General features: G+C 43.6%; 1 protein-coding gene across 50 annotated transcripts in view; it reads right to left on the bottom strand.

Annotated features, from left to right (window-relative positions):
* Positions 1 to 14701, bottom strand: part of SRD5A3 (steroid 5 alpha-reductase 3) — a 41618-nt gene that overhangs the window by 9308 nt on the left and 17609 nt on the right. For 24 of the 50 annotated variants that reach the window (XR_012434914.1, XR_012434912.1, XR_012434917.1 and 21 more), the window contains 2 exons: positions 14155 to 14352; positions 10416 to 10550 (listed from right to left, as the gene is read on the bottom strand). The exons of 4 other annotated variants lie outside the window; for them this stretch is intronic. Coding sequence is in view for 36 of the 46 variants with exons in the window: in XM_074040000.1 (XP_073896101.1) it covers positions 10416 to 10550; positions 14155 to 14352 (333 nt within the window). In the remaining 10 variants the exon portion in view is untranslated. Of the gene's footprint in view, positions 1 to 8086; positions 8564 to 10415; positions 10551 to 14154; positions 14353 to 14701 lie in introns of those variants that run through there. 22 more of the 50 variants (XM_074040002.1, XM_074040004.1, XM_074039996.1 and 19 more) reach the window with 4 other exon arrangements.

Consider the following 14701-nt stretch of genomic DNA (forward strand, 5'->3'; position numbering starts at 1 on the left):
AGCCACTGTGCCTGGCCTGGAACTAGGGCCTTTAGTTCAAGAGCCCATGGGGAACTGAACCCCACTAACAACCATGTGAGTGGGCTTGAAGGTGGGTCCTCCCTCAGGAGAGCAAGAGCCCTGGGGACATCTTGACTGCAGAGAATCCTTGAGGCCGAGGCACCCAGCTAAGTTGTACCTGGAATCCTGACCCCAGAAACAATGAGATAATAGATGTCTTTAGATCCTAAGACTTGGAGTCTTAGGGGACTAAAGACTGTTACACAGCAGTAGATAACTAATACAGTGATGTTTGAACAAAGACTTGAAGAAGCTGAGTGAGAAGGCCATGCGGCTGTCTTGGAGAAGTGCATTCCAGGCAGAGGAAAAGCCAGTGCAGAGACACTGAAGCATGGCATGACTGATGTGTATAAGGAGTATCATATACATGATCATCTACAGTCCACTGAGGAGAACAGCAGACGAGGTAACGTGTATGACTGGAGGCCACAGCATATTGGGCCTAGTGGGTTATTAGAACTTTAGCCTTACTCCGAGAGAAATTGGCAGCTGTGTTGCAGGGTTTGGAGACAGTAGTGGCATGATCTCATTTATGTTTGTGAAAGATCACTCTAGCTTGTGTTGAGAATTGTCTGTAAGGTATAAGGGGGAAAGCAGAGAGCTCACTTAGTCGGTTGCAGTAATGTAGGCAAGAAATGAATGAAAATCACGATGGTAGTTAGTAGAACGATGATAACAGAGGTAGATTCTGGACATGCTCTAAACGTAGACCCACTCATTTCTGGATTGTGAAAGAAAGAAAAGTCAAGGAAGACTCCATGGCTTTTGGTTCGAGTAAGTGAAAAAACAGGAAGAATGTAGGTGGCTCAGGTGCGGGGAAGAGGAAAATCAGAAATTCACCTTTAATCATGTCGAACTTAAGAACAGCTAGTGCTGTTCAAGTCAAGTAGAGCTGTTAAGTAGGCAACTGGATATATGAGTCTAGAGGTCAGGGTGATGTCTGGGCTGAATATATAAATTTAGGAGTTGTCAGCATATAAATAGTGTTTAAAATTATGAGACTGAATGAGTTCACCAAGTATTGATAAAGAAAGGGACCCAGGACTGAGAACTGGGGCAATTCAACATTCAGACATCAGAAAACAGAAGAGATCAGCAGAGGAACCTGGGAAGGAACAGCCAGGGAGGTAGGAGGAAAATCCAGTGTAATGTCTCAGAACCAATTAAAGAACGCATCTTAAATGAGGTAACCAACTGCTACTATGCTGGGATGAACACTGAGAAACAACTGTCAGGTTTAGCAGTGTGGTCATTGGAGACCTTTTCAAGAGCAGTTTAATAAAGTTCTGAGAGCTAAAAATATAAAAATAAAAAAAGTGACTATAGGGGGTTTAGCAGTGGGAGGGAAGGACTGATGTTAGAACAGACTAATCTTTCCAGGAGCTTTGCTGCCAAGGAACTAGTGAAATCAGGTGGTATCTGGTGAGGGAAATGGAGTTAGGTTTTAAAAAGATATTTGGGGCCAGGCTCGGTGGCTCATGCCTGTAATCCCAGCACTTTGGAAGGCCATGACAGGTGGATTACTTGAGGTCAGGAGTTTGAGACCAGCCTGGTCAACATGGTGAAACCCCATCTCTACTAAAAATATGAAAATTAGCTGGACGTGGTGGCACACTCCTATAATCTCAGTTAGTCGGGAGGCTGAGGCAGGAGAATCACTTGAACCTGGGAGTGGAGCTTGCAGTGAGCTGGGATCACACTACTGCACTCCAGCCTGGGCGACATAGTAAGACTCTGTCTCAAAAAAATAAATAAGTAAAATAAATATCAAGATATCTGGGCCTGGCGTGGTGACTCACACCTGTAATCCCAGCACTCTGGGAGGCTGAGGTGGGTGGATAACCTGAGGTCGGGAGTTCGAGATCAGCCTGACTAACATGGAGAAACCCCGTCTCTACTAAAAATACAAAATTAGCCCCGCGCGATGGCACATGCCTGTAATCCCAGCTACTCGGGAGGCTGAGGCAGGAGAATCACTTGAACCTGGGAGGCAGAGGTTGCAGTGAGTCAAGATCACGCCATTGTGCTCCATCCTGGACAACAAGAGCAAAACTGTCTTTAAAAAAAAAAAAAAAAAAAAATTTGGGCCAGGCACAGTGGCTCATGACTGTAATCCCAGCACTTTGGGAGGCCAAGGCGGCCCAATTGCTTGAGCCCAGGAATTCAAGACCAGCCTGGGCAACACAGTGAAACCCCGTCTCTACAAAAAATACAAAAATTAGCCCGGTGTGATGGTGTGCACCTGTAATTCCAGCCACTCAGGAAGGTGAGGCAGGAGAATCACCTCAACCCAGAGAGGTCAAGTCTGCAGTGAGTTGTGATCATGCCACTGCACTCCAGCCTCGGTGACAGAAGGGGACCCTGTCTCAAAAACAGATTTATCTTCTGATGGGAAAGTGGGAATGTTGAGAAGAGGGCAAAAAATTGATATAATAGAGGGAAGAATGCTCAATGTCCTTAAGTAGGTGAAAAGGAATCCAATCTAGCGCCCAAGAGGGCTGAGTTTTGGGTAGAAATTCAAAGTTTGTTTACAGTTTCAGGAAAAAAAATGTAAATGGACGAAATGAACAAGAAATATTACTGATGTCTTATCTAGTAGTCTCTTCAAGTTATTATCTGTATCTTTCATTGTCTTTGAGGTATTTTACAACTCTGTAAGTGGCAGACAACTGATAGAAATGCAAATAATTCTTTTCCATAGACATATAGTGAATTTTGCCCAGTGGAGGCACAGTTGATTACCCTCCCCCATTATAGAGGCCAGTTGTGCATCTGTTAAGCAAATTCATTTTGACATGCCTCATATCTATATATGTATCTGTTTTTAGGATTATTTTTTAAACTAGTTCCAACATCTTAGTGGTTCCTTTATTAGTGAGTTAAGTAAAATCTTTGGCACATGTTCATTTTATATTTATATGAGAATTTATATGAGAAACTTTTTTTTTTTCTTTTTAAAAAAAAGAGGCCAGGTGCAGTGCATGTAATCCCAGCACTTTGGGAGACTGAGATGGGGAGATCGCTTGAGGCCAGGAGTGCAAGACCAGCCTGGGCAACATAGCAAGACATTGACTCTACCAAAAAAAAAAAAAAAAAAAAAAAAGGATTCTTCAACTTCAACAATAATAACACGAGGGAAGGTAATGCACACAGACACAGATGCTTAGGTGGGTGGAAGTGGTGGTGCCAACCAGTGCAAGTTCTTTCCAATAGCTTCACTTTTCTGAGAAAAGAAGAGATGTAAAATAGTTAGGAGAGTGGCAAATGGACTAGAGAATTTTAATATGACTGCAGCATTAAAAGCCACTTGAGGCCAAGCAAAGTGGCTCATGCCTGTAATCCCAGCACTATGGGAGGCCAACGCTGGCAGATCACCTAAGGTCAGGAGTTTGAGATCAGCCTGGCCAACATGGTGAAACCCCGTCGCTACTAAAAATACAAAAATTAGCCAGGCGTTGTGACGCTCGACTGTAATCCCAGCTACTTGGGAGGCTGAGGTAGGAGAATTGCTTGAACCCGGGAGGCAGATGCTGCAGTGAGCGGAGATCATACCACTTCACTCCAGCCTGGGTGACAGAGGGAGACTCTGTCTCAAAAAAAAAAAAAAAAAAAAAAAAAAGGCCACTTGCGGTTAGTGTCATGAATTTAAAGTAAGCTGTTAATGTACTGAATTTCTCCAGGCACAGTTCAACTGCATGGGTGCACACACAAAGGAGGGAGGGTTGAATTAACCAGGATTTTGGCTTTGGTAAGTGGGTAGGCAAAAGCAATGTAAGGAGGCAAGAGAGTTGGGGATATATATAAAGGACTGATTATAATGATTTACTAGGAATTTAATCCAGGTAAGGAGGTAAGAGAAGATTCATGAGAAATGAATGACAGTGAAAATGTGATGAGATCAAAAGACTGGAGATCCCAGTAGAGTTGACAGATTGTTGGAGTTGCAGTACTAAAACAATGAGCTGGAAAGGCAGGTGTTAGTAGTCAGAAAGGAAGAAAACAACACTATTTCTGTTTGGGGTCGGCATTCTAGCATCTGAACAGACATTCTATTGTTCGAGGATCACTTACCTGCTAACCACCACACTCCCCTTTTTGTGTGTAGGAGGACAGATGTTTTGCATGGAGTGCTTACTTATTCCTTCTAGTCTCTCTCAATGTGATGATTCCATGCAATCAAGTTTTTTTGTTTTGTTTTGTTTTTTCAAGAGTGAACAAAATCTGCAGACAGGCAGGCAGCATGATGAGCAGGGTCTCTGTGGAAGGTTGTGCAGTTTGTACACTGCACAAGGGACACCGGGCTGAGATCCATCCCAAACTCTGCTCACTGACTGTGGCCCCATCACCAGTTGACATTTTTGGCCCACAAAGACTCATGCCCTGCCACCATGGGGCTGTTCCTTGGGTCATGCCTTTTCTACTTCCCAGAAAGGTGCTGCGTAGGCCAGCGAGCTCTGATAAAGACTGCATATGCACCATGAGGTTTAAGCCAGAGGGCTGGGCTTGAGGGAGATGTGCCCTTTTGTTGAAAAAATCCCTTGTGGACTTGTATCCTCAGATTGCTTCAAGCATTCAGTCTTTTTGAATGAAGAGACCCGATATTATACTTTCTCAATTATATGTATAAAGTAGCTCTTGACATAATAGTTTCATTGGGATAATTAGGTTTTACTTCTCCCAAAACCAATACTTGGCTTTCTAGATCACTGCTATTTGAGAAAAACGATGAGGTATCATATGCATTATTTATGGATCACTGGTCTCTCCACTGTTTTTGTCTATCAGGAAAATCTTAGATTAGACTAATATATTTATGAAAAACCAGTTGAATGTTTTGTTTTGTTTTGTTTTTTCCCCTGATAAGTAATGTGAAAGAGTGGGCAGAAGTTGCTTAAATAGTTTACAGGGGTAAAGAAATTCGACTTGCTCATTTACTGTTTTATGGTCTTCTTTAATATATCAGCTCATTTTGAGAGATCTCACTTATCAATGGTTCTTGAGTTTTCAGGCACCTTATGCAAATGTTGCAGTCTCCTTAAACCAGATATCTATTAAGCTACATACAGAAATATCTGCAAAGGTTTTTGTGTGTGTGTGTGTGTGTGTGTGTGTGTGTGTGTGTGTGTGTGTAGGAATTCTAGCAATAACCACTCATTGAAGTAAAAATCTAATACAGGGCACAGCTTTCTAGAGACAAAATAATCCATGTTAGAGTAAGCAAATGTTAGTGTGTAGGATGAGCTTCATAAAAACAAAGGCCATTTTCAGCACACTTTTAGTCAGTAGTTAATCAAGGGAAGGCTGCTAATGAGGTAGTTCAATGTCATTTCCCCTGACTTAATGGTAGTAGAAAATGAAAGATTAAGGCTATTTAAGCCAACAGGAAAATCATGAATCTCTACCTTTAAGCTATTTCTGGGTCCTTGTGAAGAATCTGCAAAATCCCTGATGCTCTCCCTCTAGGCACATGGAATATTTTCACCAACACAAAAAACAGTGCTGATTCTGACACCGCAAGCACTGCTCAATTCTCATTTATTTCCTACTGGTGACGCTTTCACCAAAGGCCATGCTACGTTGTTCTGAACCCCTTTCAGGCCATCACTATTTCCTCTTTTATCTTTGCCTAGAAATGTGATGTTTGGGCAAAGAAGGAAAAGGGAAAGTAAGAAACAGGGATGAGTGGGAGAGAGACAGCAGGAAACAGGGGTGGGAAACTGGACACTGCAGCTTTCTCACAACCCCTGACAGGGTGCGTCATCGGATGCTCATTATTTTACTTAAGAGTACAATGAGATTCCAGAACATCAGCCAAATCTCTAGTCTAACCTGGGCATAAAATTGCATGCTGAAATAAAATACATTTTTCTCCAAATAATTTATTAAAAATTACACTTGATATTCGTGTGGAAATTAAGACCAAATTGCAATATGCTTTCCATTTCCAATGTACAAAGAGTTTTGTTCCTGACAAGGACAAATTCTAAATGGTAAGTAAAATAAATATGGCATTTATTTAAGTAGTGTGAGCCACAGGTTAATCTTAAGTGGTGTTTGGTTGATGGGAGAGAAAATGCTCCATCAGAATTGTTGTAAGAACTTTCAAATGTGCTTGACATGCATTCGGGAGTGGTGACTTACACCTGTAATCACAGCACTTTGGGAGGCCGAGGCAGGTGGATCACCTGAGATCAGGAGTTCGAGACCAGCCTGGCCATCATGGTGAAACCCCATCTCTACTAGAAATACAAAAATTAGCCAGGTATGGTGGTAGGCGCCTGTAATCCCAGCTACTTGGGAGGCTGAGGCAGGAGAATTGCTGGAACCCAGAAGGCAGAGGTTGCAGTGAGCCAGGATCCCACCACTGCACTCCAGTCTGGGTGAGAGAATGAGACTCTGTCTCAAAAAAAAAAAAAAAAAAGAATCTTAGTTTAACGGTTTCGGGTTATAGCTCCAGGGATGGGGGTGGGGATGATTGACTATGCATTTGATATGTATCTTATTAATCATAAGGTTCTTTCCCCCATAGCAAAGTACATATAAATGCAAAGCTTTAGTGCTTAGCTGACTGTAATAGGACATCTTCGTAAAAGGAATACACTTAACACCTCAGCCAATAAGCCAGAGAATCTTATGCTGCACAAATGTGCAGTTTTAATGTGTTGCTCAGGCTATAGTATTATTTTCAAGTTTTTGGTTTTGTTTTATACCATGCATTTATTTCCCTCTGAATTAATCACAGGTACTTTCTTTAACATAAACTATTTTAAGTATAAACTGTATTCCTGAATATTTTCAGATACATTCTGCTAGTTCAAGTAAACTCACACAGACATTAATCCAATTTGAATAACTACATATGAATGAGGCTACAGTATTATTCAATCCGGAGTGTGTCACTTCCGTTCATGAAGGCTTGCTATGCATAAATATAAAAATATTTTTTCTTCTGATGCTTTCACTTTTGAAGTACTCCCTACAAGGGACTTAAAAAAAAATTAAAGAGCTTTCAAAGTGTTCTGTTAGGCTATGATTTGAGGGGGAGATGAATGGAAATGGCTAATGATAGTTATTTAACTGGAGATATTTGTGGTAACATGCGAAAGTATAAAGGAACTCCAACAAACTCATTTTTCCCTGAAACTTTTGGTGGAAAATTATATATTATTTTGAGACAGGGTCTTGCTCTGTTGCCCACGCCAGGCTGGAGTGCAGTGGCATGACCTCGGCTCACTGTACCCTTGACCTCCTGGGCTCAAGCGATTTTCCCATTTCAGCCCACTCCCAAATATCTGGGACTACAGACATGTACCACCACTCTTGGCTAATTTTTATATTTTTTCGTGGAGATAGGGTTTCACCATGTTGCCCAGGCTGGTCTCGAATTCTTGGACCCACGCAATCTGCCCATCTTGGCCTCCCAAAGTGCTGGATTACAGATGTGAGCCATTGCACCCAGCCTATTATTTTGAAAGGTTATTCTGCCTTTACTGAAATGCAACAAACGGTTATTGAGCACCTACTATATTATTATATAGTCCATTCCTACTAGGCTACCGCAGCCATTGATGACCTTATCTCTTCCTTTGTGTGTGTGTGTGTGTGTCTGTGAAGCTGTTTGTATATTTTTGGTTAGTTTGCTTGCGAAGCAGCTTGGAGAAGTTTCATCCACTTTTTTTTTTTTTTTTTTGAGATGGAGTCTCGCTCTGTTGCCCAGGCTGCAGTGCAGTGGCACCATCTCAGCTCACTGCAAGCTCTGCCTCCCGGGTTCACGCCATTCTCCTGCCTCAGCCTCCCGAGTAATTGGGACTACAGTCACCGGCCACTGCGCCCGGCTAATTTTTTTGTATTTTTAGTAGAGATGGGGTTTCACCATGGTCTCGATCTCTTGACCACGTGATCCGCCCACCTCGGCCTCCCAAAGTGCTGGGATTACAGGCGTGAGCCGCCGTGCCCGGCCCCTTTCATCTACTTTTTATCAGTTCGTTGGTTTTATAAAGCATCTCAGAAAGTGGACCCAGAAATCGCAGATCTGCCATTAGTATTTATTCTTTAAAGACACTTTGGAGATTCATTTTCTTGAGTGGCACTGCCATGCTCATTCAGTGAAAACCTGTGGGGTATAGAAATGGAACGGAGAGTTTTAAACAGCTCTGCCGAAACAGTACTTTGGGTTCCATACTTCACTGTCCTTAGGCATTGAAACCATCACCTGGTTTGCATTCTTCATGACTGAGGTTAACTTAAAACAAAAATGGTAGGAAAGCTTTTCTATGCTTCGGGTAAGAGACAAATTTGCTTTTGTAGAATTGGTGGCTGAGAAAGGCAGACAGGGCCTGACTAAAGAAGACATTTGTCACCACTAGCCACCAAGTGAAGTTGTGGAACCCAAAGGTGACAGCCATGGAAACGTAGATCATCAGTTCTGCTAAGTAGTTAGGGGAAGAAACATATTCAAACCAGTCTCCAAATGGGATCCTGTGGTTACAGTGAATGACCACTCCTGAAAGGGTAAAAGAAGATCTCATAAGCATTTAAAGGTTTGAAAAGAAAGTTTCACCACTTCACTCCCAAATCATTTACAGAAACTGTTTTTATTTTTTTGAGACACAGTCTTGCTCTGTTGTCCAGGCTGGAGTGCAGTGGTGCAGTCATGGCTCACTGTAGTCTCATCCTTCCAGGCCCAGGCAATCCTCCCATCTCAAACTCCCCAGTGGCTAGAACCACAGGTACGCACTACCATGCCTGGCTCATTTTTTGACTTTTTTGTAAAGACAGGGTCTGCCTATGTTGCCCAGGTTGGTCTCAAACCGCTGGACTCAAGTGATCCTCCCACCTCAGCCTCCCAAAGTGCTGGGATTACCAGTGTGAGCCAACCTGCCCAGCCCAGAAACTCTTATTTAGAAGAGTATCATAGATGTGTGTAAACCACCATCCTGTCACACTTCTGTCAGTCTATTACATATTGAAAAGTCATCTGCTTAGGTTAAATTGTCAACTGTCAATAAGCACAAGAGAAAAGCCAGTTACTCCAGCAATCCTCCAAGCTACTACTTAAGAGCTCAGACTACTCCAGAGTCAGACTGCACAAGTTTAAATCCTGGCTCTCCCACTTACTAGCTGTGTAACTTTAGATAAATTGCTTAACCTCTTTGTGCCTTAGTTTCCTCCTCTGTAAAATGAAGACTGGTCTGTCATCTCATGTCGGCATTATGAAGCTGTATGTAAAGCACTCAGAACAGAGCCTGGGACAAAGTAAGTACTTGATAAATATTAAAACTATTCAATTTTTTGGCCGGACGCGGTGGCTCATGCTTGTAATCCTAGCACTTCGGGAGACTGAGGTGGGTGGGTCACCTGAGGTCAGGAGTTCGAAACCAGCCTGGCCAACATGATGAAACCCCATCTCTACTAAAAATATAAAAATTAGCCAGGTGTGGTGGCACATGCCTGTAATCCCAGCTACTTGGGAGGCTGAGGCATGAGAATCGCTTGAACTCAGGAGGCAGAGGTTGCAGTGAGCTGAGGTGGTGCCACTGCACTCCAGCCTGGGTGACAGAGTGAGAGTCTGTCTCAAAATAAATAAATAAAATAAAATAAAATAAATAATAGGCCAGGCACAGTGGCTCACGCCTGTAATTAGGGCACATTTTATTAAAATAAAATAAATAAATAAAACTATTCAATTTTTTTTTTTTTTGAGACAGAGTCTAGCTCTGTCACCCCAGCTGGAGTGCAGTGGCACGATCTCGGCTCACTGCAACTTCTGCCTCCCAGGTTCAAGTGATTCTAGTGCCTCAGCCTCCCAAGTAGCTGGGACTACAGGCGCCCACACCACTACACCCAGCTAATTTTTGTATTTTTAGTAGAGACGGGGTTTCACCATGTTGGCCCGGCTGATCTTGAACTCCTGACCTCAAGTGATCCGCCTACCTTGGCTTCCCAAAGTGCTGGGATTACAGGTGTGAGCCACTGTGCCTGGCCTATTCAATTTCTAGTATTTCAAAAAACCTAATGGAAACTGTACCTGTGATAAGTCAACACAAACTAACTTAAAGGTCAAGTTTTTATGCTGTGGCTGGTACTAACTCATGGTAACACTAGTTCTCACATGCTGATGAGACACAAAATGTAGAATCACAGAATGTCGGGGCTACTTGGGTCCAGAGAGGTCTTTCAATGTAAGGCTCTCATTTTTACAGATAGGAAGATCGAGGCCCAGAGAAGTGTCTTGCCAAAAATAAATATTTGATATAGTCGACTAACTAGGGCAGGAAGGAAAAGTATGCAGGCCCATGGAGAACTAACTTCTGAGGGTTAAAATCCATATGCGGAGGCTTTAAAAGAGGTCTCACCTGCTTTATTTTTCCTGAGATTGCCGAGAATAACATGGCACTTATACTGATGGGCAGATGACCAGATGAACATCATCATCCCGAGAATATGGAACCACCGTGCTTGCATCAGTACATTTTTCCCTGTTACGTAGGCTATAGGAATAAGAATTGTTAGCCAACACTAAACAATTTCACAGGCTCAGGGAATTAAACAAATCATTTAGTCAGCAGAAACACAATTATCCACTTATTCTGTTCCTCAATATCCTAATGTAATTTCCCAAGTACAAAGAGGGGAACCTGTTCCTCAATATCCCAATGGAATTTCCTGATGTAATTTCCCAGGACAGAAGGCAGAGCTCTGTCTCTCTGGACAGAGGAGATATGTTCATCAGTTACGGGCAGCTTCAGTCCCCCTGGCAGAGAATTCCATACAGACACATTCTCTTGCTTCTTCTCTAAATGGTTCAAGCACAAAGTTCAGCTCCCCTACTGTGATCTACTTTCGCATGGTAAGACTCTTTTGTGTTTACCTTGCTAAGTCCAGTTTTAAGTCTTCTTATGTTTTTTTTTTTTTTTGAGGCGGAGTCTTGCTCTGTCGCCCAGGCTGGAGTGCAGTGGCCGGATCTCAGCTCACTGCAAGCTCCGCCTCCCAGGTTTACGCCATTCTCCTGCCTCAGCCTCCCGAGTAGCTGGGACTACAGGCGCCCGCCACCTCGCCCGGCTAGATTTTTGTATTTTTTAGTAGAGATGGGGTTTCACCGTGTTAGCCAGGATGGTCTCGATCTCCTGACCTCGTGATCCACCCGTCTCGGCCTCCCAAAGTGCTGGGATTACAGGCTTGAGCCGCCGCGCCCGGCCAGTCTTCTTATGTTTTACAGTGAAGAAAAACACTTTCTAAGGAAATCTCTCTCTGAGCTACCATCCTGCTAGGGAGAGCCTGAAAGCAGAATGCTGACTCGACTAGCTCGGGCCAATGAAGGAAATCACCAGTGGAAAGGCTACCAGGGGGCTTTCTCAAAAGAGGGGGACAGTAAACTACAAGATGAACAACTCGATGCCATCCAGGTCTGGATAAGAGAGAACACAGTCGAGAGACTGAGTTTCAGAAGTGGAAACACTCAAAGCATCATCTTCCACTTTCTTCACTGGCTGCTAGGAAGAAGGGAAAATCACAGACCACCTGATGACCTGTGGAGCAAACCACTGGCTTCAGAAAAGCAAACAGAGACTTCCCTCTGAGCAGCAGGAAGCAGTTAGCCTAGTCTGAGGCTTGACTGAAGAAACAAATGTGTCCACTGATAATGGGCAAGAGCCTGAGGCTCTGGAGCCAAGGGGGAACCCTGAAAAGCTGATTCAAGTAAGAGAACCAAGGATCATGCAATTCCACATGGCCACCTCGAAGCAGGAATCAGTTAAAGACTGATGAAAATCCACTGGTCTACCTGTGTCAGTTTATTTTTTAAAAGCTTGTTTTATATAATCAATCTACTATAGTCTTTTAGTGTTTACAAGTTTAGGCATTTAACTACTAGGTTATATTTTTATAAGTTCAAAACAGACTGGGTACAGCGGTTCACACCTGCAATCCTGGCACTTTGGGGGACCAAGGCAGGAGGATCACTTGAGGGGTTTGAGACCAGCCTGCCAACATAGGGAGAACCTGTCTCTACAAAAATGAAATAAGCAAAATATTAAAAATACAGTTTTAAATCTGATAGGCTTCAAGAGCAAGTCAACAGGATGAAAAGTTAGAGTCTCTGGAATTTCAAATCACTAACAAGTCCTTTACTCTAAATGCAGAGAATTTACCTATGGGAAAAAGGATTTGTTAAGGGTAACACCAGAATTATAATGCAGGAAAAGGGAGGCAGATGGAAGGGTCACATTTCCTCAGTTCTACTCAGTATTTAATTATTTGTTTATTCACTAGTTACTTAAGGAGTGCCTGCTAAGCCTGGCCCTGCTGCAGGTACAAAGGATAAAGCAGGAAATAAGTCAGGCAAGATCCCAGTCCTTATAGAGTTACATCCTAGTTTGCAGAGTCTTCTTTTCACTTTAAGAAGAACCCTGTGAAATCAGTATGTGTCAGTAATTACTAATGAAGGCTCTGAGGCTCAGAGAAGCTCAATGAACCAAATGCAGGCCCATGAGACTCTGGAGCCCATGTTATTTCTATCACACCCTTTGGTTGGCAAATGCCCCAATGTGTTTTCTCTCAATGAATTACTGAAACCAACTTTCCCCATATTGTCCCAAATGATCCCAGATGACCCTTGAAGGACAAGAGGTGAAACAGAAAACAGCTTCAGAAAGGAGTGCTTGGAAAGTTATTTTTATGGGCTCCTCTTCCTTGACTGTCTATGCAGGAGGGAAGACAGAAGTTGAGATGCAGCCAGTAGAGGAAACTCTGGGAGAGGCAGGTAATGCCAACAGACATGAACACACTGAAAGCTAGCAGCCACCAAGCGCTCTGCAAAGTTCCTTTAGGGGGAGAACCAGCACTGCCCACCAGGAATGACAGCCCCTTCCATTGTACTGGCTGGCAGAATGCCACCACAGACATGCCAGGGAGGAATAAGTTCAGAGGAATCAGACAGAGAGATGCTAGCTAAGTGGCTGGAGCCAATGAATAATTCATGAATTGAGAAAGATCGTCAATAAATCCTCCTTTAAAATCACTCCTCTAGTCAGAGGCCTTAGGTTGAGCTACAGCAAAAGAGAGAAGACTTTCATGGGGCACTCGTACCAAAATCTAACCTGAGGAGGAAGCTCACTCACAGATTGTTGGAAATCACTAGAGTTTACGAGGATGGATAGGGCAGCTGGAAACATGGAGCCCTGGGTTTAGAGACAATGGTCATTACAGACCTACAGGGTCTAGACTGACAGATACTAGGGCTGCAAGGTCAGGTTAACCTCAGCACTATAAACTCATTTCCATCACCCCAAGTGACTTGATTTCTTTATAATCATGCATTGTTTTTACAAAAATGGTAGTCATATGTGTTAGATAACGTCCCCTCCTCCCCCCATAAAACAAAAAATCCGTTTCATTTCCTTCTCCTAAACAAGGTCATGGTTTGGCTTCCCTCTTCCTGGCTAGTGAGAGCTTAGAGACTAAAACACAATTTTCACTACCACAGTACTCTTTGTCCTCCCCCTCAGGCAGCATCACTTGAAGAAAAGCTCTGTTGTGATGGGAACAATCACAAGAACTAAGTAGCAACAAAACGGCTCCCCACCCCCTCTGCAAATCCCAACTCCATGCAAGCACCACTCCTTTCCCTCATTTTCTTTTCTTTTTTGAGATGGAGACTCGCTCTGTTGCCCAGGCTGAAGTGCAGTGGTGCCATCTTGGCTCACTGCAACCTCCACCTCCCAGTTTCAAGCAATTCTCCTGCCTCAGCCTCCCCAGTAGCTGGGACTACAGGCGTGTGCCACCACGCCTGGCTAACTTTTTTTTAATTTTTAGTAGAGACAGAGTTTCACCATGTTGGCCAGGCTAGTCTCGAACTCCTGGCCTCAAGTGATCCACCTGCCTCGGCCTCCCAAAGTGGTGGGATTACAGGTGTGAGCCACCATGCCCGGCCTTTTAAAATCGATTTGAGGCTCACCTCCTCAAAACTCTGCAAAATGCACTGAGCCTGTCTCTTTCTTTTGCATGTCTTACAATGCTTAGCAGAGCACAAACCCTGAGAGCACCTCATATACCCTGGGGTGGGAAGGAGCTCCTGGCAGGGCTGGACCCACTCACCATTCCTGCCATCCATTGGCACTTGGCTTAGCACAGTTAGGCCAACAAGGACATAGTAGACAAGTCCAAAACAGTACTGTACGACGTGAATCATGACATTGGAGAAGACACTGACGTAGAGGCACTCGAAGAGTCTTCGTATGCTGTGCAGCCACAGAAATACTAGCACTAAGAATGCAGACAGCGCCAGCTCCCCTCCTACAATTCAGAAGGCGACAGGGTCAGCATTTCTCTTCCGGGATTAATCCACAGTTTTGTTTTTCCCTACTGTTAAGTAGAGTATGAAATTCCGTCTAACATCTTCCTTTTTGGTAGTAAGGAAGAAATGGGCCAAATGAAGTCAAGGAATTTGACTTCACTCAGATTACACAGTTATACAGTAATCTAGTGACAGGGCTGGCCCAAACACCCATCCCTCGACTCTGCTTCATTGTTTGACAGCCTTCCAGGCTTCATGGGACATCGTGGTCAGGAGGTCTGTGAAGAGGTCTGTGGGTCTCTGGTCCCTGGCACTAACAGCCAGATGCAAACTGTCTGGAAGAGTTCC

This window comes from Macaca fascicularis, chromosome 5 (genome assembly GCF_037993035.2).
Source record: "Macaca fascicularis isolate 582-1 chromosome 5, T2T-MFA8v1.1".
Taxonomy (NCBI): domain Eukaryota; kingdom Metazoa; phylum Chordata; class Mammalia; order Primates; family Cercopithecidae; genus Macaca; species Macaca fascicularis.